The sequence below is a fragment of the Colossoma macropomum genome, unplaced genomic scaffold, assembly GCF_904425465.1.
Source record: "Colossoma macropomum unplaced genomic scaffold, Colossoma_macropomum, whole genome shotgun sequence".
Classification (NCBI taxonomy): Eukaryota; Metazoa; Chordata; class Actinopteri; order Characiformes; family Serrasalmidae; genus Colossoma; species Colossoma macropomum.
The window spans coordinates 20,320,552-20,345,853 of NW_023494802.1; the positions used below are offsets into that span (position 1 = coordinate 20,320,552).

At 40.5% G+C, this 25,302-nt stretch overlaps 1 protein-coding gene across 1 annotated transcript in view; it reads left to right on the top strand.

Moving 5' to 3' along the window:
• cntn3a.2 (contactin 3a, tandem duplicate 2) overlaps positions 1-24,928 on the top strand; it is a 117,891-nt gene extending 92,963 nt beyond the window's left edge. Inside the window, exons 19-23 of the mRNA XM_036591925.1 lie at positions 1,981-2,090; positions 2,446-2,632; positions 4,566-4,678; positions 9,396-9,561; positions 22,667-24,928. Coding sequence (XP_036447818.1) covers positions 1,981-2,090; positions 2,446-2,632; positions 4,566-4,678; positions 9,396-9,561; positions 22,667-22,764 — 674 coding nt within the window. The 3' untranslated portion in view covers positions 22,765-24,928. The remainder of the gene's footprint in view (positions 1-1,980; positions 2,091-2,445; positions 2,633-4,565; positions 4,679-9,395; positions 9,562-22,666) is intronic.
• The last annotated feature ends 374 nt before the right edge of the window (positions 24,929-25,302 follow it).

Here is a 25,302-nt window from a genome sequence, read left to right on the forward strand (position 1 = left end):
AAGTGTATAATTGTCTGAAAGCTGTAGCATTAACATTACTCTTCACTGGAACTATGGCTGCATTTACACGGCTCCGGCACATCGACGCACCGCAACATATCCCATTCATTTTCAGAGGAAAGCGTTGGTTCCGCTAGACGTGGTCGCGCAGTGAATGATGGGTCCGGCGCATCGAGTCTGGGGGATGCGCCGTGGCAAAAAATTTATCCGAGCTGAACTTTATGCAGATTAATCCGGCCAACGCGATGCGTCTATCCAATCAGAAGATAGCTGGTGTTCGCGCGATACATGTTCACAATGCAATGTACCAAACATTCATTCCATATTCAAGCGTTCTGATGGAGCATGGAGGAAAAGCTCATACTAAACATACTAAATTTGGTTTTTGATTATTAGAAAATCAGCACATTTATTAATTAAAATTTGACTTAGCAGGATGTGATTTAATTGGACGACACAGGGAACGTCTTTATTAATGCCCACATGTGGCCAGCTGAAGAGGGGGAGTGCATTCACGTCCGTCGATGCGCTGGAGCAGGGTAAATGCAGGGCAAGGGGCCGAGCCCAAAACCCTGCAAAACAACCCCAGACCGTTAATCCTTCTCCACCAAACTTCACATTGGCCACTATGCATTCTACTGGCTCCAAGATTCATCCATTAGACTGCCAGATAGTGAAGCATGTTTCATCACTCCAGAGAACACATTTCCACTGCTCCAGAGTCCAGTGGCGGCGCTTTACACCACTCTAGCCAGATGCTTGGCATTGTGCATAGTGATAATAGGCTTGTGTGCTGCTTTTCAGCCATGGAAACCCATTTTGTGAAGGTCCTGACACACAGTTTTTGTCCTGGCGTTACTTTCAGAGACAGTTTGTAACTCTGCACAGAGTAATGCAACACAGCATAGGTGATTTTAATGCTGTACGTGCTTCAACACTTGGCAGCACCGCTGTTTGAGTTTGCATGGTTAACGACTTTGTGGCTGAGCTGTTGTTCCTCTTAGATGCTTCCATTTCACAATAATAGCACTTACAGTAGCTATTGTAAGAGTACTATTATATACTATTAAGCTAAGAGTACTATTGTTATGGTAATTAGGTGTCCACATACTTTTGGCCACTGAAGTGTAGTGTCCTTGGAAACTGCTTTGTTATAGTAATATTAGATAAGCAAAATAATCCTTATTTGTTTGGTAATAAATGCCTATTGTCTTGTTTAGTATAACATTTTACCATAAGGCCTAAGTATTTTTAGACATAAGTTAGTTAGGCGTAAGTTCAGTGTTAAATAAATTAAGCTACCCTTTATTAATCCCACAACGGGGAAATTTCACCTCCACAATTAACCCATGTGTGCAGTGAAACACCACATACACACTAGTTAATGCACACACACTAGGGGGCAGTGTGCACACTTGCCCAGAGCGGTGGGCAGCCCTATCCACGGCGCCTGGGGGAGCAGTTGGGGGTTAGGTGCCTTGCTCAAGGGCACTTCAGTCATGTCCCGTCATCTCTGGGGATTGAACCAGTGACCTTCTGGTCAATAGCTTGAGAAAGTGAAGAACAGAGCATTTAACGCAGTCGTGCATGAGTAAATGAGAAACACTAGTGACTTAAGATAAGTTACTTTAATAGTCAGTTTGATAGCAGATATTCTGGAAAGGACTGACAGGCAGACATTTGCCTGTCACCAAGCTGCGGCATTAATTGAATTCCTGTACTGATAATATTCCTTTGTGCCAATCAGCTCATATTAAGCTAAAGGACAGTCTTATATCGTTTTGGGTGAGAAGATTTTATATCAGTCCCACTCCAGCTTGTCAGCCAGGTACTGTGTTTTGTGAAAATCTGTCTGTGCCATTGATTATTTCTTTTTTTTCTCTCCCTTTTCTTTTTCTGACCTTTATGTTATGTTTTTTTCTCTTTAACTCTCTCCTCTTCTGTCCTCTTCTACTTCTCCTTTCTTCCCTCTGCTCTCAGAGCCCAGTGGAGTGCCGGGGGGCGTGTGGGCTCAGAGTATTTCTGCCTCTGAATTTGAAGTGAGCTGGCAGACGCTCTCTGACTCTCCTGAAAGAGTTTTGGGCTACGAGGTGCGTCTGTCTACTCTACTAAATGGAAATGACTCGGCCTCCTGTTTTGAAATGCACCATGGGTACCGCCAGTGCCTGTCATCTCCCACATTGCACCTGTTCTTTCTCTCTGCACGTAGAAACATAAATAAGAATGAGGCTGCTCGTGTTTAAAGGTGTGCATGGGAAGCTTTCTGCACAGCAACAGGAAACGGGCAGTGACCGTTTTAAAGCCGTGGAGATCATATTCATTCATGTCACTCTGAAAAAAATAGCTGCTTATTACTGTGAAGGCTGTTTGGACTGTGCATTGATTGGCACTGCAGGGATGTTCCTGCAGGCTTTTGAGTCAGACTCTGCTACTCTGTCTGAGCAGGTGGTGTACTGGGAGGATGATACTAAGCCAGAGACAATGGGGAAAGTGCGAGTGCCTGCGAACCAGTACACAGTGAACATCAGCGGCCTGAAGGGATACACTCAGTATTTCTTGACAGTGAGCGCCTTCAACACGGCAGGCACCGGACCACGCACCCCCACTATCAACGTCACCACTAAAAAGTCTCGTGAGTAGGAATCAAACACATCAACAACGTTATTCTCATGCATGTATGAGCAGGCGATGTACAGTACTGTACAAAAGTCTGAGACCACCCCTCATTTAACGTCCAAGCGAAACAGATATAAGATAATCCACTTGCATAAGGAAGAGGGAAGTCAAAGGAGAATTGTCCCCATCGGATTAACATTTCTAAAGCTTTCGTCTTTGAGAGAGAGGAGAAAATCAAGCTCCACTCTTGCTTAAGATCTGAAAAAAACACAAGCGATTGTGTCCATCCTCCCACTGTGAGAAGACACCTCAGCGCTGTGGGTCTGAAAGGATGTGTAGCTGCAAAGAACCACTCACTGAGAAAAAGAAGTAGATAAAAGGATAAAAAAAGGATAAAAATTGCACTAGAAGTTAGTATTTGGGATTATATGGATTACAAGAAGCAAAAAATCCAAGTGTGGAAAATTTCCCTGCAGTTTTCTTTGAAAAACTGAAAAAGCAAGTCTCTCAAAAAAGAATTCAAGCTGTAATAAATGCAAAGTGTGAATACTAAATACTGAAAAATGTTATATTACGTTTAGTTATTGAGGCTTCTGTGTAATTTTCTATTTTTATTGTAATATTTTGGGTTTTTTTGATGCCATAACTTGTATTTAATGGCCATTTTGATGATTTTGAAAATGAAAGAAATAAAGGATGACTTTTTACAGTACTGTATATATGAATTCCATTATAGATCCATTAGCTAATAATTTCATAACTAATAATTTTATCCGGAAACTTGACGGATAAATGACGCATTTATAGTCAGTTTCTGTGTTTACATGTAAAGATTTTTGCCAATCCGATTGAATACATTTCAATTATAGATTAAGACTGAGGTGTTTATATCTCCTTATACTCAACAATCTGGTGAGAAATCTTTGTTTACATGCTCACTACAAGTAATCAGATCCAAAATTACGCGCATACATAGAGAACCACTCAGTGTAGACGTTACCATGACAACCAGCATCACGTGAGTCCAGTCAGAGTGAGATGAGCAGCAGTGAGCAGCGCTTGTGTTTTTAATTACTTTAAAATGATGTCAGACTCAGGAAAACGTCCTTCACATGTCCTTATTAAAGAAGGCCGAGAGGAAGACGTCGTGTTCTGAGACACATTAGCTGGACGTCCGTCCCACCGCCATCTTTTAAAGATCAGAGCAGAAACTTCGTCTCCTCTGCAGACCAGTTTCTGCTCCGCCATGTTGAACGGTATAAACTTTCACTATGACGCGACGAACATGATCAGAACGGACTTAAACTTTCTGATAGGGAATGTAATCAGATACAGACGTTTACACGGATATTATTCTTCTATTTAACGGATTATTTACAGGATTACACACCTCGATCAATCAGACAGAAACTGTATTCCGAATGGCCTCAATCAGACTAGATTATTCCGATTGAGGTGTTTACATGGACGCATTCTATTCTGATTAAGCTATTAGTCGGATTATTAACGGATTATTAGGCTGCATGTAAACGTGACTACTGGAATGGATAGCATAGTGGATAACACCCCAGCCCCACCCACAGAGCATTGAAGGTTTAATTCCCCCTAAGAACTGGAAAGCTGCTGCTGTACTAGTCTATACTACCAGTTCAACACTCTTGGGCAGCGCTTTTAATGTTACATTGTAGGTCACACTAGATGTGACAATCTATCAAATCTGTAAACGTTTACAATGCAAAAAACGTAAAGTTATTATTTATTGTTGATACTGGCTGCAAGGTTTTATTGTCATCTATTGTTATTAGCCCAGAAATTACATATCAGGGCATCAAATATTATATTTAGTGTTTCATAGAATTTTGGGAGATTTTCTATATGTTTGGTATTTTGGTACCTGAAGTTATGACAGCTGAGCAAATTAGCTATCTCTATGGGGCTTCTTCCTTCAGCACCAGGACAACCACCTCTGAATGTGGAGTGGAACCTGATTGGCTCTAAACTGACTGTCCACTGGGACCCTGTAGTCACCATGGAGATGGAGTCAGAGGTCACTGGCTATCAGGTAAGTTCATGGATTCTCTGTTAAATCTTTATAAAGCTCAAGGGCTGAGCTTACTCACGGAGGAGTTTAATCTGCACCCTCAGGCTTTGTCTCAAAAATGATTGCACAGATATCACACAGCACAAAGATGTGATTGTTATCTGAAACATTCTAAAGGGACACTGTGTGATACTTAAACATATGACTGACAGGCTGATTAATGGAATACCCTGACATTTTTCTACATAATCTAATCTGCCGCATGCATGTGGTGTGGTTGTAGGGATGCATCAATACTGTTACTGGTGTCTAGTATTGGGCCGATACTGCGCTTATTTGCTCGTACTCTTAAAAATGTGCCAACCGTCCGATACCCGCTGATACCGTGTGACGTAAGCCGAGTGAACGCTGCCACACTAATGAACAAATGCAGTGAAGGAGGTTCTGCTCACACAGAGAAGTGTTGCTGACTCCGTCACAGTCGGACACAAAGTTGTTGATCACTTCAAACACTTTGCCTTGGCAGATTCCCACCAGACCTACACTGTGTGATTTTAGATCGTTTTAGAAACACAATCACAGCCGCTTCCCCAATATGGGTGGAGAAATGTAGGCCAGCTAAAGAGGCAAAAAAGTCGACCAAAATCCGTCTTTACTATGTTTCACCAAGTAGAATTGATTTTTTTGTAAAATAGGCTGTAGAGGGACCGTATTGTCCAACCATGTGCATCCATGCCTGCTTTAGCTTTAGTGTTAGCAGTGCTGCTCAGGTTCTCAGAGCTGTCTGTACAGGCTGCCTTTCACAGAGCATGGATAGAACGTTATCGTACAGTGTGAGTATATAAATCATAGGTTTTGTCCGAACATGATGGTCTTTTCAAATGTACAGTGTGAGTCACCAAAGAACAGGAATTCTGTGATCACACAGTGTATGTCTGGCTGTCGAGGACATTCAGCTACAGCTCAACCAGCCAAACAAAAGACTTCAAAACTCTACAAGTGAGATGCTGGGATGCGTTATCCTCGAACGTGATTCCTGCTGTCACTGTGCTACAGAACTGTTGTTGAAAGAGACAGATGAGCATCAAAACTATACTTACAGCTGTGTAGGAGTGTTTTTTCTGATGTGGAACAAAACCTGCTCTTCTGCACTGCAGTGCTGCATGATCCAAGCTGACTGGCTAGATGCTGCACATTATTTAAAATCAGCTAGATTTGAATGGTTTAACAGTAAATCGTTATGGTATCGGACTCAGTATAATAAAAATATGCGCTCGTACTTGTACTCGGTCTGGAAAAAAATGGTATTGATGCATCTTTAGTGTGGTGGATGACCACAGACATTACTTTCCACACATTCCACACAAAAAAGAAAATCTGAAAACAGAAAATCTGCTGACTCAAAACTAATAGTAGAAACTGTTGGGCAGTTGCTAAATTCTGTCAGTAAACATTTATTTAACACTTTTATGAATTCTTCAGGCAAAGGTTTCATGGAACACTATAGTAATACTGGTTGGGGGGTAGGTCTGTACTGGTTTGGTCCGTTTGCTCTCAAAACAGCCTCAACTCTTCGTGGCATGAAGTACATCCACAGAGTGTTGGGCCAGAATCCCAAAGGAATGTATCCATGTTGACATGATTGCGTCATGCACTTCCTGCAGATTTTTCAGGTGTACTTTCAGGCTGGGAATCTCCTGTTCTACAACATCCCAAAGCTGTTCTACTGGATTCAGATTTGGGTCCGTATTACAGAAAATTCTTATCTTTTTGTCTTAACGTAAAATCTGACAGGTCAAGATAAGATTTTTCACAAATTCGTATTACAGAAGCAAATCTGATCTTAATTTAAGAATCTCATCTTATCTTACAGCATCTTTTCTCATCTCAAGTTAGGAAATCTTAACTTACTCGATTGAATTCAACAATCAACTGTCATGTCTGTTACCTAGCAACCGACCATAAGCGCACAGCTGAAACGTAAACACGTAATCAGGTTAGTTAGTCAGTTGCCACACCACAGTTTCAGTCTCCATTTCCCAAACACTTTAGCCGAGCACGCTAACGTTATTCCTCCTAATAAACAGACACACGTTCAGCTCTGTCTCCTCATTATTCACCACCATATCTGTAATATTGTATCTGACGAGTTTTTATCGACATTAACACCCGAACATAATAAGAGGGACGGTGGAGATCATGTCTGCAGCGTCTGGGGATTTTAAAACGCTGTTAGAAAAAAAACAAAACACTTTTCAGTGTAGATAAATGTAGCGTCATTATGCTGGTTATAGTGAACTGGGCTGCCTGTCACTGCATAAAACAATAGAAACAGACGATTAAAACAGAAGTTAAGACGCTCTGGGGTTTATCTTAAAGTTAGAAAAATATTTAGGATATTTTGGCAACTTAGGATGTTTCTGTAACACCGTTTTCTTATCTGGAATTAAGAGAAGATTTCAGACTTAAGAACTGTTGTTCTGTAATGGCTTCTGTCCTAAATTCAGTCTTAAGTGAAGTTGCCATGGCAACAAAGCAGATCTCAGACTTAAGAATTTTCTGTAATACGGCCCCAGGTGACTGAGAAGGCCACTCAAGAACACTGAACTCACTGTCATGTTATGAGTTTTTTGCTTTGTGATATGGTGCACTATCATGCTGGAAGTAGCCATTAGAAGATGATAAATTGTGGATGGTAACAATACCCAAATAGGCTGTGGCTCTCAAACGATTATTGATTGGTATTAACAGAAAAGAAAACGTTCCGTACACCATTACACCACCTCCACCAGCCTGGACTGCTGAAACAATGCAGGTTGGGTCCATAGATTCATGCCATTAGCGCCAAATTCTAACCCTACCATCTGTGTGCCTCAGCAGAAATCGAGATTCATTAGACCAGGCTAGGTTTTCTGATCTTCAGCTGTCCAGTTTTAGTAAGCCTGTGCCTACTGCAGCCTCAGCTTTCTGTTCTCGGCTGACAGAAGTGGAATCTGACATGGTCTTCTGCTGTTGTAGCCCATCCACCTCAAGGTTTGCATTCTGAGAGGCCTTTCTGCTCTGCTCACTGTAATTGTACTGAGTGGTTTCTGAGTTAGTGTAGCCTTTCTGTCAACTCAAACCATTCAGGCATTTCCATCTGCAGAACTGCTGCTCACTGGATGAATTTTCTTTGTTGCACCATGCTGAGTAAACTAGAAACTGTTGTGCATGAAAACCCCAGAAGATCAGCAGTTATAGAAATACTTAAACCAGCCCGTCTGGCGGCAACAATCAAGCCATGGTCAAAATCACTGAGATCACATTTTTTACCCTTTCTGATGGTTGATGTGAACATTACCTAAAGCTGCTGGCCCATATCTGCATGGTTCTGTGCATTGCACTGCTGGCCACATCATTGGCTGATTAGACTGCATTAATGGGTAGGTGCACAGGTGTTCCTAATAAAGCGCTCGGTGAGTGTATTTTGCTGATTTTTGATAAGATGTAAACAAAACTTCTGCAGCAAACTATTTAAAAATTAACATATTTATGTAAATGTAAAGGCACAGTTACTTCACTGAAAAGGCTATGGCTCTGCCAGGCTATACCATTGCTTTAGGAGTTCTTAGGCAACACTCTTAGGCCCAATCCCATTTCTTATTTTTACCCCTACCCCTTGTTTTCAAGTGTCGGAACTGAGTCACAAGGGGTAGTGGTTAAAATCCTCCCTCTGAAATGGGACCCTCAAATAAAAAGAGCATCACTTCATTAACAGCTACCAGCGCTGCTCTGTAGGTGACCCTGCCAGTCTGCAGTGACAGCAGAGGAGGGTAAAGTTCAGCTCCTCACTGCTGGGCTTTAGTTAGGGGGGCAATTATTTATTATCACCCACCCCTAATTCTTTGGTGATATTTTTTTTTTCGCCGTCCCACCTTAAATGGAGCAGCAGTAACATTCTGGCACTTCAGGCGTTAGCATAGTACTAGCGATTTTTTATGCTTGTTATGAAGAAAATGACCATAATACACTGAAACGACATTAAACTAAGATAATATAATGGTTATCGTAAAATTCTCACATTTGTGTGTTTCTTTGGTCTCTTGCACAGCCATCGTACCGTATTTTCTTTTTTTCCTCATAATACTCTGTTTGGAGTGTCTGAAAAGCGTCTGTTTGAGGGGCAATGTAGCCCTAACACTTCGCCCTACCCCTCTGTCTCAATAAGAATTGGGACATGCAAAACAGAGGGCTAAGTGGTAGGGGCAAGGGGTGAAATGAGATTGGGCCTTTGTGTTACATTGTACATCACCCTAGATATGAGCATTTAAGTTAACTTAAAAAATGAAAAAAAATGTTAGTCATTTCAAGAATTCAGCTGATTCCAGAGCGTGAAGAATTCTCTGACTCTTCAAACCTCCTGCTAATACTCAATAACCATGGGCTCCTCTAAGCAGCTTGCTGAGGATCTAAAAATTAAGCTAATTAATGCTACTAAGTAGGGAAAGGTTAAAAAAGGTTGTAAAAGTAATACTTGTAGTTTCATATTTGCATCATATAGTCATGTATTTCAAATGTTTTTTCACAGAATTCTGCAGCTGCCCACAAATTCCAATTATGAGTTATTTTTGAGCAGGTTTTTAGTTCTAAGCGAAAAAAAAACTGGATAAAAACCACTGGAATTTCTCGTTACATAGAATGACTTGATGACTGCAATCAGAATGCCAACTTCCTCTTTTCCCATCATCCCGCCGTCTAGGTATCTTACAGGAGGAACAGACATAGAGAAATAAACACGGTGACTACTAACCTGACTTCAGTGGAGATCATCCTCCCTGCTGACGACGATTATACCATCCAGATCTGCGCCCTGAGTGATGGTGGAGAAGGCATCCCCACTGAGCCCATCAACATTCATAAACTAAGTAAGTTCACTCAACTGATTATTAACTCTCCTCTGATCTTGAATTTAGTGTTAGTTGTGAACTAATATCTTAGACATTGCATATCTTAAGCATAATCAACAAATCACAAATACATACAGTTTTTCAGCAGAATGTCATACCTGAATGTACAGGTTCCAGGTACAAATCTAGTTCTGAACTTACTGGGGAATTCAACTGATTTTGGCTGCATTATGTCTGCATTGTTCAGTTGTGTAGATGTAAACAAAGTCATTCAGAGTGATTTGATGTGAAATGCTCAGTTCTATAGAAACCTGCCAAATCTAAATTGATCACAGTGGTGTTGGTAGTAGGTGTTGCTTTAATCTAGTGGGCTTATAATTCAGTCTGCGATCATAAATTGGTTTTGTCATTACAGTTTGAATGTTTGGATTGATCTGCAGGGATTTTCCATACGGCCGTTGAATATAACAGTTTTATAAGCCTACATGGTTTACAAATTCTGTGTGGCAAAGAGAAGGAATGCATGGCGCAAATAAAACTTCTCCATTGAGGCTAGTATAATAATAATACTAATAATAGTATACATGTATACATACATACATCATCTAAACCGCTTATCCTTCTGGGTCGCGGTGGGGTGCTGGAGCCTATCCCAGCTGTCATTGGGCGGAAGGCAGGATACACCCTGGACAGGTCGCCAGTCCATCACAGGACTAATAATAATAATAATAGTAATAATAATAATAATAATAATAATAATAGCATGTTGCTTTTATTGAACACTTTTGGTTAGGGCTACTGTAACTATGCTAACTCACAAATGTACAGAGACACTGTACATAAAAGGGTGTTACATTTCCATGGCAAAGTTTCAGTTAAAAAAAACCTTGAAAATTAGCATTTTCTGAATTGTTGGCCTGTATATTTTCTAACTGATTCCGCTGATGCAATGTAACACATAAATAGTGCAAATAGTTCACTATTTAGTAAATTGTGGGGCTGCATGATATGTACTAAAACTTGATGTTGAATAAAGCAGTTTATAAGCCTAAATAGAGGCTGGTAAACATTAGCAATATAGGCTCATAAAACTGTTATATTGAACAGTTATTTGGAAAATCCCTGCAGAGCAATCCAAACATTCAAACTGCAATGGCAACTAATTTCTTATAGTAGACTGAATTATAAGCCCACTAGATGAGGTTGAAAAATGTGTTCAATTGTGTAGATGTAAACAACGTCATTCAGTGTTTTGTGTGAAATGCTCGGTTCTATAAAAACCTACCATGTCTGAATTGGTCACAGTGGTGTTGGTAGATAAATGCCTCTAAAAGCTTTACAGAAAGATATTACAGAAAATAGCTATAAATACTTTGCCCAGTGCCTGAAATATTGTTCTGTAAAAATACACGCAAAGAAGGACGTGGAGTACTTGACTTGTCTTGACTTGAGGATGTTGAGAGGACAAATATTATCAGAAGAAATCAGATTTTTTTCAAATTTCCAATATTTTACCATTATCAACATACATACAAAAAATCAGAAGGCATTATCTTGGATAGTAAATAAAATGGGTATACCTGCATTATAGATCTGCATTGTGACCCCGGATCATCACCACATCATCAACAGCTTCAGTTTTCTCTACAATGCGCTATTTCATATCAAACCACTCTGAATGACTTTGTTTACATGATGCAACTATGCAAAAAATTTAGAAAAAGTGGTGGAATTCCCTGTTGACAAGACTCATAAGAGACATGCCTAATCTTCTGCTGAACATACTCTTCTCTGATCAGAAAGTTTACATATATAATATACATATTTTTTTTATTGATTTTCTAAATGAATATTAGTTAACACATCATCTATAGAGAACACACTTCTGCACATTTTACAACCCAATTTCCCAAAAAGTTGGGACGCTGTGCAGAATGTAAATAAAAACAAAATGCAATGATGTGTAAATCATTTAAACCCTGTATTTCATTGAAAATAGTGCAAAGACAACATATCAAATGTTGAAACTGTGAAATTTTATGTGCCCATTTTGAATTTGATGCCAACAACATGTTCCAAAAAAGTTGGGACAGGTTAGCAAAAGGCTGGTAAAGTTGTGTAATGCTAAAAAAACACTTGGTGGTTAATTGGCAACAGGTCAGTAACATGATTGGGTATAAAAGAGCATCTCAGAGAGGCGGAGTCTCTCAGAAGTAAAGATGAGGAGGGGTTCACCACTCTGTGAAAGACTGCAACTATTCAAGAATAACGCTTCTCAATGTAAAATAGCAAAGAACTTTTGTTTTTAATCATCTACGGTACAGAATCTGGAGAAATCTCTGTATGTGAGGGACAAGACCAAAAACCAGTATTTGCTGGTCGTGATCTTTGGGCCCTCAGGTGGCACTACATTAAAAACAGTGCATTGGGCTCAGAAACACTTTTGAAAACCACTGTCTGTGAAAAACAGTTCATCGCTGCATCCACAAATGCAAGTTAAAACTCTAAAATGCAAAGAAGAAGCCAAATATAAACAGGATCCAGAAACGCTACCACCTTCTCTGGGCCTGAGCCCGTTTAAAATGGACTGAGGGGAAGTGGAAAAGTGTCCTGTGGTCCGACGAATCAACATTTGAAATTCTTTTTGGAAATCATGGACACTGTGTCCTCTGGGCTAAAGTCCACTCAGCCTGTTATCAGTGCACAGTTCAAAAGCCAGTATTCATGATGGTGTAGGGGGGCATTAGTGCACATGGCATGGGTGACGTGCTCATCTGTGAAGGCACCATTAATGCTGAACAATATATACATGTTTTGGCAACATATGCTGCCATCCAGACGACGTCTTTTTCAGGGAAGGCCTTGATTATTTCAGCAAGACAATGTAAAACCACATTCTGCATGTATTACAGCAGCATTGCTCTGTATTAAAAGAGTCCGGGTGCTAAACTGACCTGCCTGCAGTCCAGACCTGTCACCACTGATAACATTTGGCGCATTACTAAGTGAAAAATAAGAAAAATGAGCCCCTGAACCATTGAGTAGCTAAAATCCTGTATCAAGCAAGAATGGGAAAACATTTTACTTTCAAAACTACAGCAGTTCCCAAACACTTACAGAGTGTTGTTAAAAGAAGGATGCAGCACAGTGGTCAACAGGCCCCCGTCTCAACTTTTTTAAATGTGTTGTTGGCATCAAATTCTAAATGGGCTTATATTTTTCAAAAAACAATAAACTTTCTCAGTTTCAACATTTGTTGTCCTTGCGCTATTTTCCATGAAATATATATATGATTTGCACATCATTGAATTTTGTTTTTATTTATATTTTGCACAGCGTCCCAACTTTTTTTGGAAATGGGATTGTAATACACAATTGCTGTTTATTTGCTGAATTCTAACAAACTGGGAAAAAAACATAAAATGTGGTCTATGCCACACTATATTTTTGTTTTGTTTTTTTTTTCCAATATGTTAAGTTTAGTCAATAAATAAGAATTGTGCACTAATAATGCCATTTTTAAGTTCTAGAGGATGTGTGAACTTATTTTCACTTAGAAAATGAATTAAAATGTGGGATGTAACAGGAGGTGTTCAAACGTCTACATACAGCTGTATATAGCATTTGTTTATTCTGTACTCTGTATCTAAAGTACACACCTAATCTTTTATTCCCTCCATAAGAGTAACTTTAGTGTTTATAAATGCCCAAGCCTCCTCAACAACAAACCTTCGCCTACACTATTTCTCTGGCGGCTACTGTCTGCATCGTACCAGCTGCATCGCAGCGTGTAATATAAAAGATGCATGGCATCAAAGGGATATTAAACATAAATACCAAGTACATCTAAAGTAAGCAAAGTAAGATTAACCTCATAATGGGATTTTCTTTGTCCCCTGAGTAATAAGAGCAGGTGTGAATTCCGGCAAATCCATTCTCGGAAAAAAAAACTGCGGCACTCAGCACGTAATGCGGGTCTCTAAATGAGCGCTCACTGATTTGAGATGTCCTCCTCAGAGCCTGCAGTGTACACCTTGTATCCTCCGCTGGGCTAAGCAGTGTGATCTTTATTAACTATCCTTAGCTCTTGCCATCTATCTCTGCCTGTTCATCTCAGCTCCCTCCTGAATACAGCGGTACAGGCAGACGAAACTGCAGGGGAGAACAGCTCTGCGCGGCGGATTATTCGCATTTTTCATCCTCTTAGACTGCCACGTTCACTTTTCATGAAAAAGTAAATCTGTGAGGGTTTTTTTTTTCAGTGCTGTTGGCAAAGAATATTATCAGCCGTGTTAAAAAAGGGTTTGAGATACCGTGGAGAAATATTTTAGGTTGTTTTAGTTGTTTTTTTGAGAGGAAGCTGCTCACTGAAGAAATGATTCACACAGTTAGACCTAAATGTGGTATTTTTTAGTCCTGTTTTTTGCTGGGAGACCTAAACTAAGCATGTGCATTCTGACTGATATTGCAGTATCTAAGATTGTTTTATAAAGAGTCTTGTTGATAGAAATGTGTGATTTTCCACTTCGTTTTGTCTCTAGTCGACAGCGCACATATTTGTGTTTGACAGAAATAATATAGAGAAATTATGAATTTAAATGTTCAATGCGCTACAAAAGCTGTATTGAATTTCAAGACATAACGTTGTTCTAGGCCATATGTAGTCCTTACTCATAATACAACAATAGTCTGCACAATATTTTTACACATTTTTCAACCTTGCTTTAATCTAGTGGGCTTATAATTCAGTCTACTATCATAAATTGGTTGTGTCATTACAGTTTGAATGTTTGGATTGATCTGCATGAGTAGGCAGGGATAAATTAAATATAACAGTTTTATGAGCCGATTCTAATGTTTATAAGCCTACATGGTTCACAAATTCTGACTGGTAAAGAGAAGGAATGCATGGTGCAAATAATGGTGCGGCATCTAGGTATGTACATCCATGACTTCACAAATGTACAGAGACACTGTACGTAAAAGGGTGTTACATTTCCATGGCAAAGTTTTGGCTAAAAAAAAACTTTAGCATTTTCTGAATTGTTGGCCTATATATTTTCTAACTGATTCCCCTGATGCATTGTAACACATAAATAGTGCAAATAGTTCACTATTTAGTAAATAGTAGGGCTGCATGATATGGACATAAACCTGATGTTGAATAAAGCAGTTTATAAGACTAAATATAGTCACAAAACGCTGATTTGCACAGCTCAGGAAACACGAATATGTAGCAATATATGCTTATAAAACTGTTATATTTAACCGTTGTATGGAAAATCCCTGCCTACTCATTCAGATCAATCCAAACATTCAGACTGCAATTTCTAATTTCTTACAGTAGACTGAATTATAAGCCTACTGGTTGAAAAATGTGTAAAAATAGTATGCAGACTACTAATGTATGATGAGAAGTGACTTTTAATATGTAAGTCTTGCTGTGAAAACAGAAATCTAATTAACGTCTAATTAACAAAAACACCATCCACTATTGTGACAAATAAAAATAATGAAATGCTAATAGCTACTTACATCAGAACTGAGAGCACATCTTTACTGTGTACTGTAAGTCTGAACATGGACACACAGTGTCACTGATGCGAAGCATCAAAAGCTATTTGACTGCTGATGGTGCCCCCTTGTGGAAAACTTGTAGCCTGCAAAATGTGAGTTCCATATTCACAGCATAGAGTGAGAATATTCATCATGTTTACTGGCTAGTAGGGCTGTACAATAAATCATATGTTTAATGTTTTATGACTCTATGCAATAAATACGTTGTTATAAAATTTGTTCATACACGTAGCAACAGAGAGACGTCAAACACATTGCCAAACAAACCGCTGCGCTGGAACCCTGCTCTCCCACATGTGAGACGAGTAACTTGACCATTCGGCTGAACAGCAAGTATATATATTTATATTTGTGGTTATTGAGCTGTGCAAATGGACGTTTTGTAACTGGCTGTTAAGCTGAATGGTTAAGTCACTCACTCTCCATTTGGAGAGATCTAGCCCAGTGCAGGGAAGCAGTTGTCGGGCTTCTCATGCTCTGTTCCACCAGTCTGATCACTGGCCCTGCACGTGTGAGGTAATTTAATCTGTCCTGTTTTAAGGATGCTCATATCACAATAATGATAAATGATATGATATGATGTATCATGTAGGCCTAGTAAACAGTACTGAACAGTAAATTCACTATTCAAATACTGGCACCTAGAATGGTTTACAACATATTCAGTCCCTCAGGCTAACCTGCTGAACATATTACGTTATCTAACTTAATAATCTTAAAAATGAAATCCGAGTAAGGTCTGGCTGTGTACGGCACGAGCAAACGTATTACACACGTTCTCCAATTTCAGCAAATTGTTCCAGGACCAAAAGGCATAGATATAAAGCGAACATTTCCCAGATTCCAATCTCATTTTGGAAAGGAACCTGAAATAATGAAGGCTGTAGTCTCAATAAGATCTCACAGGCAGCGAACTAAGCTATGAGGGTAAATGTCCTTCAGTTGCTTTGGGAAATTAAAATGCAGCAGTTTTTCTATTTCCTGTGTGAGAAAGAGACTCAGTTAACCTTATTATAAAGTTGCCGTGATGGTTCTGAATGACATCGCTGATTAATAACTCTTGTGTGGTGTTCAGGTCTGTGGGGCCCATTTTCAGTGTTTACCAAAAGAGAAAATGATGTGATTTAGTATAATTTCAACCTCAGATTCTTGGTCTTTGATCATTTTCAGTGAAGAACATATAAAATAACCCATTTTCAGTGTCTTCACTCTGTTCACCCCCCACACATTTATATTACACATGTGGTGTTGGGTGAACCTGCGGGGAGTAAAAGTGTGGAGGTGCTGTGTCCTTCACTCTGTTCTCCTCCTACATGGCCTGCTGTTAGTGTGTGTGTGTGTGTGTGTGAGGGTGGACAACATGTACAGGCTGCTGACTGGCTACAGCTGCTAAAGGAGGACCCTACGCTGGACACGTGATATTTTAAACATCTGGTATTTTTACATAAATTGTTATGACTGTATTGATTTAAAAACAATAATGTGGTGGGTCCAGCAGACCACTGAGTAACACACACATCAACACCACACAAGGGTTAATGTATTGCCCAGACCTGTTAACATATTACATGCGATTAATAGAAATGTCCCCACGACACTTTTGTGAGTCTTGACTGTCACTTTGTGTCTTTTCATTTATGTTTTATTTACGTTTTTATTCCTCTCAATTTAGATTCATAGGTAGTTATATGTTAGGACACATTTAATTTATGTTCTACTTAAATGACTATGAAAGCTTTCCCAGTTGGTAATGCAGGACCAGGTGAATATCAAATTCTTTGTCTTTTTTCGTCATCTAATAGTTTTGGGCTGCATTGAAAACATTTCACCAGTACACCTTGGCAGGTTTACAGGCACAGAAAATGAAATTAGACTTTAAATAAATGTATATGACAAGCCTGAAAATGCATGCTGCATGTTCAGTGTGCAGTTATTATCACTAAAATAGCACATTGCGTAATAAGCACTCCAACAGAAAGTTTAAATTTATGACTTGCTGAATATTCAAGCACTTCTCACAGAACAAATATAAGACAAAAGTGATTAATGTCAACTTTATGCTGAGGTATTTCTGGATATGTGTTGTTGCAGAAGATGCTGTTACTGTCTTTGTGCAATCAGGATGAGCTCATGTACTTGATGGGTGAATTTAGAGTGAAATAAAGTGGTGTAGAAGTTTTTTGGCCACTTGGACACTGCACTAAGACTGACTGCACACCATCTTGCTTTGCCAAGAATTTGCCACAGCCACTTTCGGTAGTTCGTTTTTGAGAGGTTTCTGACTTGGTAGCTTATTTTAATTTTAAATGAGAGATGATCTTGGCTATTCCAGAAATGTCCACTTTTTTTCCCACCCCCAAGACAAACTGCTAGGTTGTCTTGGCAGTGCATTTTGGCAACGCATGGGCCAGTGATAAAATGTTTTTTGTCCAGAAACATATTTGGAGCTTTCTTTTTTGGTATATAATCAGTTCCTTGTACAAATAATACCAGAGGCTGTTGTGTATGTACAAGACATTTCGCAGATGGGGTCGTCTCCTCTGGTGCCTTTTCCTCCTTTCTCTATGGTTCAGTTTTGCCATCCTTTTGGTGGAGGAGTATTTAATTCGATCTGTGTACAAACCTTGCAGGGCTCCACTGCTTCGTTTCTGAGTTTTTTTCTTTAATTGTGCTCATTTAGTGCTAAGGGGGTTTGCGTTTTGTAAGCCGAAGTCTCCTGAAAGCAGTAGATCGTCACCTTAACCTGCAGGTTAGTAGTTATTTAGTTAGTTTTTTGTTTCTTCTGAAATATTTTTCTCTTCTTTCTGACAGCTTTTAAATATCAACCAGCTAATTACCTTCTGCCCACATGGTCGTAGGTCGAAAGGTAGACAGACTCTTTTTTAAGACACTGTAAGTTGCTGCTTTTAAGCCAGACTGTGCTGTGGTTGCTATGGTATGAAAAAGGCTTTAGTTTTAGACGGTTACTTCAGCTCGGCCGTGTCTGTGTGTGGCAGGGTCAGTGAGGATTCGTATACACCGATCAGGCATAACATTCTGACCACCTCCTTGTTTCTACACTCATTGTCCATTTTATCAGCTCCACTTACTATATAGGTGCACTTTGTAGTTCTACAGTTACAGACTGTAGTCCATCTGTTTCTCTGATACTTTGTTAGCCCCCTTTTACCCTGTTCTTCAGTGGTCAGGACCCCCATGGACCCTCACAGAGCAGGTACTATTTGGGTGGTGGATCATTCTCAGCACTGCAGTAACACTGACGTGGTGGTGGTGTGTTAGTGTGTGTTGTGCTGGTACGAGTGGATCAGACACAGCAGTGCTGCTGGAGTTTTTAAATACTGCGTCCACTCACTGTCCACTCTATTAGACACTCCTACCTTGTCAGTCCACCTTGCAGATGTGAAGTCAGAGACGATAGCTCATCTGCTGCTGCACAGTTTGTGTTGGTCATCCTCTAGTCCTTCATCAGTGGTCACAGGACGCTGCCCACAGGACACTGTTGGCTGGATATTTTTGGTTGGTGGACTATTCTCAGTCCAGCAGTGACACTGAGGTGTTCAAAAACTCCAGCAGCACTGCTGTGTCTGATCCACTCAGACCAGCACAACACACACTAACACACCACCACCACGTCAGTGTTACTGCAGTGCTGAGAATGATCCACCACCCAAATAGTACCTGCTCTGTGAGGGTCCATGGGGGTCCTGACCACTGAAGAACAGGGTAAAAGGGGGCTAACAAAGTATCAGAGAAACAGATGGACTACAGTCTGTAACTGTAGAACTACAAAGTGCACCTATATAGTAAGTGGAGCTGATAAAATGGACAATGAGCATAGAAACAAGGAGGTGGTCACAATGTTATGCCTGATCGGTGTACACGGCACATGTACCTAAATATCCAAAATATTCATGACAAAGTGCTGTTATTGTGTTTACTCCAAAAGCACCGTTATTCCAAATTGTTCAAAGCAGTGATTTCCAGGAGGTGAGATCGCACACCATCTGCAACTATAATACCAAGCTGTACAGAACCTGTTACAGGATTTGCAGTGTAAAGCAGGGGTGTCAAACTGAGTTCCTTCTGGGCCACAGTTCTACAGAGCATTTCTTTCTCTTTTAACACTGAAGATTCAACCCATGAATGCTTTGCTAATTAGCTGATAAGATTAATTAGATGTGTTTAATGAGGCAGAATTTTAAACTCAGTGCTGTGGCCTAGAAAGAACCCGGTTTTTTATGTGGTGCAGTATTTGTAATACAATTGATAATGATAATAAATAAATAAATAATAATGTAGCCCTGCGATGGACTGGCGACCTGTCCAGGGTGTATCCTGCCTTCCGCCCAATGACAGCTGGGATAGGCTTCAGCACCCCACCGTGACCCAGAAGGATAAGCGGTTTAGATGATGGATGGATGGATGGATGGATAATAATGTATTTTATACTGTTTCAAAAACAACATTTTGAAAGATTCGTAAGTAAACGGTCTGTCTGTTATCAAGAGTACTCACTGTTAACAACACATTAGTAATAGGAGGATAACCAGGACCAATTCAGTTCAGCAGTATTGAGAACAGAAATGAGGATTGATGTTGCAAATCAATCAGAAGTTCTGTAATTTTGGGAAGGGTAAAAATTATTTTTTCATATTGAGGTACAGTATTGTGCAGAAGATTATTCTACACAGAGGCCTCAACAATTAAATGTAAAATCAGTATTTAGTGTGTCCACTAAATTTTCCATTTCCTGTATTACATTCTTCCATTCTTTTCAGGTGATTTGCTTTAAGATTTTTAAACAAATATACAGGGATATTTTTCCACACCTCCAAAGTTCCGTCTTAGAAGTTGGTTGCATTTTCTGCTTTTCACAATCCAAGTAATCCCAGTCCCTAAAACCTCACTCCACATCTCAGATGTCCAGTGTTGTAATGCAGATGTTCTTATTTTTGTTTATTCCCTTTTCAGAAACAGCAGCTACACATTTTCTCTGTCTTTTCGTTTCTGGAAACTTCTATTTTTCACTTATTTCATTTTGACTTTTCCTTTTTCTTATGCTAATGGATTATTTTATATCTAAACAACACTGGAATATCTCTTTTAGCCATTTTAGAGGCACATAAGAGACACTTGCAAGGCAGCTGAGGTGAGTTTGGGTAGTTGCTTCTGTGAATGTTTGTGTCTCTGAAGAGTAAAATACTGTCAGTGACACTTTTGGGAACATCTTATTGGGATGACACACACAGGTGTGACTCATTGGTTGATGAAAGTGTTAGAATCAAGAGTTAAAGTGGTGGTAGGGTACAGAAAAGTGAAGAGTGGACTAATTAAATACTGATAGATTTGGTATTATATGTAGTTGTTGAGGCTTCTGTCTAATGGTCTGATAGATATACATTTCTTGCTTTTTTCTGATACTGAAAAATGAATATCCTGCTCTTATTGGCTGTTTTGACTGACTTTTACAGAGTACAGTAGTTGCTTAAAGTATGGCAGAGCACCTTAAATTGAAAAACATTTTATTTGTCATCTTGTTCTGGGCTGTGGGGCATTGATCACAAAAGTTGGTGGAAATTGGAGCCATTCCATCAGTTTCTGATGACAAGATAAACAACATTCAAGGAATCTTCTTATCCTGCGTCCACACCGCTGGCGTCGAAAGCGACAAGCCAGCCGGAAGTCATTCATTTTGAACGATAGCCAGCGACACTCAACAGTGAGCAGCACTGTGACCATGAGCAATCTGAACGACGAGACATCCAGCTCTGCTCCACTTTATTAAAATTAGCAGTGAATCTGACGGTGATAACCAATCAGAAAAGATGTTCTTATGTCCCGAGGAAAACGCTGCACTGACCTCAGTTCCCACTGAAGATTTGTTTCAGTGCATATGTAGGGAAGCTGGTCGCAGTGGGGTGTGATTTACTGTGCTGTATGGAGTCTATTTATATTTAGGGATCTCATTAAAAATGAGGTGTGGTAGAAGGAAGTGTCAATGATTTTGACAGTGATGAGGACCATGACCATGACACTTAAGTTAAGTGACAGCTTAGCATATCACTGCTGTCGGAATGAAACCTCATATTTCCAAAATGGTAACTTTACAGGAGAAGGAAAAAACATACATTGCTTTGAATGTGAGTCAGTGGAACCAGACGTTTTTCCAAGTCATTTTGGGTCGTTTCTTTTGGTCCATTCATCATGAAACTTACACACAATGTAAAGGGCAACAGACACTTTCAAATTATGTCAAAAACTGAAAAACGATAAAAATTGAGATTCATTGTGAACTGAGCTTATGTTATAGGTTAACTGTTTTGTTTAATAGACAATGAAATGCACTCATGATAACAGTGTGTTAACAATGTGAGCAAAACAGTTGAGCCTACTAAACATTTCCGGTCAGCTGGAGTCAGTGTTGTGCGTGAGCGTTCATTGAACATGTTCATATTTTTTGTGAACGCTGAACTGAACGAATCACTTCACAAATAATAAACGTGAACTCTCATGAGAGCGAGCGCCGCTCAGGTTTTACGGTACGATGCATGACGCTTCCATAAACACAGCCAAATGTCTGGCGCTAGTGGTAGAGACGTAACTGCAGAAGTCGGTTTGTTTGAGCATTTGAAGTAGCTTTATGAACACACAAGTGTGGCATCGAATTTAAAACGACACATTGAGTTGAAACATCGAAGCTGTCTTGTGGAATACATGCGACATTATAATGAGCGCAGAAAATCATTAACGACTACGATGCAACACCCGCAAAGTTCACCCACCCAATTGAAGCTCACAGCATTTTGTAAAGGACCTGCTGCCTTCATTTCCCAGCAATGGACAGGCTTGTACTGGACTAGCTACATTGTGGGAAATCTACATTTGAGTAAGGTCAAAAAGCCATCGTTCATCAAATTGGTGACTGGTTTGCAGCCACAAAGAAGGCAAGAAAGCAGGGAGCGTACAGAAAATGTTGAACAGAGCATTCAGTGAGTATTACTGACTTAAAGGCTGTGGTATAGAATAATTCATTTAGTTTATGAGTAGCAATGATTTTGGGCTGGTAATGGATGGGTAGAAAGAGGTTCTATTGAAAAAGAATAGTGGCCTAGTTCATTTTCAGTGTGAACTGGCACAACACTGGCTTGAGTATAAAGTAAAGCAAAACTTCTGAGAAGTGAAACATTATGAATTTGTGATTTTAATTTGATTTACTTTTTTAAATAATTTTGTATCATATGATGTTATTTAATAAATATAGCCTAAGCTGCGTAAGTGCAGGGCAATACTGGCTCCCATGCCTTTAAAACCGTAGTTTGCATGACCACGCAGTCCAGCCAACTTCCTGTCTGCCTGCTCTCGCTTCAAAACGCCCACCAGCGATCATTTGAAGGCTGCCCGAGCGTGCTGAGCCATTTCATTGCCAGCGGTGTGCACGCAGGGTTGCTGTCTCTGTCACCTGTGTTAAGTGATTGAGCTGTCTGTGTGAAATGGATTTGTTTTTTAGGAAGCATCGATGCTGTAACAGTCCTTCATTGTGTTGCAGGTATGAGCGTACGGGGGTCGAGAGCGTGGCGGCCGGCCACCATTCCACTCTCCCTGCTTTTTATCATCGCATTAACCGCCATGAGGCCAACTTTGTGAAAACGTTCGTTAGGACTGCCCACGCTTCTCTTCGTTTCATCGTCTGTGCTCTTCCTTCCTTTAAAATCACGGGGAGATGTGCATCGGCTCCTTTTTCGACGCAAGATTGTTGTTCCCAGCCATCCAGTCGAGCGGTCCTGAGGGGAGAACGGCGAGCCTGGAAGTCACTGGGTAGTGCGTGCATGTTATGTACAGTGTATCATTGTCTCACAGCAAAGGGACAAAACAAGACTGAACAGGTTGGGGTTGTACTTTTTTTCGGGTGATGTACGAGGGATGTCGTGACTTTGTATGCACTACTTTCCCCACAGGTCTCCGTGACCCTTGAGGAGAACAAAAATGCCTTACTTCCATGTACATGCCAAAGTAGTAGATGTCCTTCTCATGTGCTTCTCTTCTTGTTGCTAAGCTACCGTCTGTCCAGATGTCTGCTTTTTATTCCTTTTTGATATGAAATCTCGATGTTATTCAGTGTTTTTGTAGGGTATGATCACATATCATTGATGTTTGGCAGCCTCAGCGTACTCATTGATGGAAGATGATTTGTCGCTGTGCCTTCTATACAGTAGCTACATATCGATTTCGTTTACCTTGCATCATCAAGCCTTTACTATTCATAATGACCGGAGCGTCTCGTTGTCATTCGAGCGGATTTGTTATGGTGGGGTGAGTTACGAAGCCCATCTGACCTGCAGCTGCGAGGGTTATGTTTCTGCGTTGTGAACTGTGTAATTGGGTTTTGTCAACATGTGAAAATGTAACGTTTATGCGGCCGAATTTATTATTAGCTTACAGGATGTCGTTTCTGTTGATGGCACTGGAGTGTCATTATAAGCTGATAATAAGATGTTATTTTTCAAAGCTACGGTACATCTTAGGGCTTCGGTCTAGCATTTTTCAGTCTTCCTGAGAGGAAACTGTTCAGAGGGCGTCCTTCATGAGGGACGACTGAAAAGCTAAACTAGTTTTTTTCCACAAGCACTTGGCTTGTTGTGCGAGTCTCTGGAGAAAGTTAGCCATTTGTTATCCAACATCAGTGAGCGTTTTACCTCTGAAGAGTTTCTGCTGGAGAGCCTCTGCTCACCTTGGCCGGCTGAATCAGGGGAGGTTTTGCAGGAACAAAAACCTGCTCGCTCACTCAGAAACGATGACTGCTGTCTCAGGGCCAGACTACCGTGGAGGTTTAAGCCGTAGACATAATAGAGGCTGTGGTTTAAAGCACGGCTCGAGCACTGCGCTCATCATAATAGGAGATAAAGATTACATGCATCCGCCTTACGTTTAGCTGGCAGAACACAAAGAGCAGATGCCCTGGAAGTGCATAAACCAAGAGGTCTCTCCTGTTATCTTGTGATAAATGTGGTGTCTGATCCACGCCGAGATTTCCGAAGCCATTTAAACATCCTAATATATTACGCCGCACCCCACTGGGAGCTTTTGACCGAACAGGGCGACAGAATAATGGTTATCAGGGCGGCGGAGGGAAGATGGATGTGAGATGAGCAGCACGCGGCACTATATCAGAACAGTCCAGACAGAGCAGATGAAAGAGATATTTGGGCCTTTCTTCACCCCTTTTTTCATGTTCTTTTTTTTACCAACCTGCTGCCGTGCCTGGGCCCCCTCGGGAAGACCGTGGGAAGCGAAGGCCACAGCGCCTTTGTTGGAAAGCGAATATTTTAGCGCCCGCGAAGGTTCCGGGTCACAGAAAAACGCCGCTGCTACTTTCAGCCTTGATTTTCCAATTTCAGCGTCGAATGAAGATCGGTACAAAAGGAAAAGCAGGTGAATCTGCCCCCCCCCCTCAACCTTTCTGAGTGGAAAAGAAACATGCTGTTTATACAGACTTCGCCGTACAATGTAGATGTCACGTCGCGTCCCGTCAAGGCTGTCAGAGCCTGACGTATCTGGGATTCGGAACAGCTGCATGGTTTTGATGCCGCTTCTGATCATGGCTGTTGACATCATAGGTGCCTGGTGTCAGTTATGCGTTCTCTGCTTGCATTTCTGAGTTTACTAGTTAGAATGTTGACGTTTTTCTTCTTTATTGCTGTTTTTATTTTGTTTGTTTTTTTGGAGAATAGATCGCCTCAGACCGGGAAGTGTATGTAAGCGAGGTGGCTCGTATTTTTGATGTACAATTAATGTTTGGGGGGTATTTGAGATGAAATCATCAGTGTTGAACAAACTACTCCAGTGTTGAGTCCAGTTGGACTGAAATGAGGCTGTGTTTCCCAGTTCAGTGTTTTCCTTGCTCTATTCAAATCATCAGCCAGTTATCTAGACTCACAGGGCCAGGCATGATCTTGTAACTAGAAGACACATCTGGAGACATCAGGCTTGTTTGACTTAACGTAGTGCTGCGTACACCGAGCGCTGCTGTGAATGCCAGTAAGGCTGACTTGCACCGGCGCCACCATGCGGCGTTATAATCTCATAAGAGTGAGTTGGCTGCAGTTTTCAGAACTGGACGCCGCAGTTACTCACCACCCAGTTGTGAGAGCTAAGAGACGGCTTGATGACGGCAGAGCCTCATCC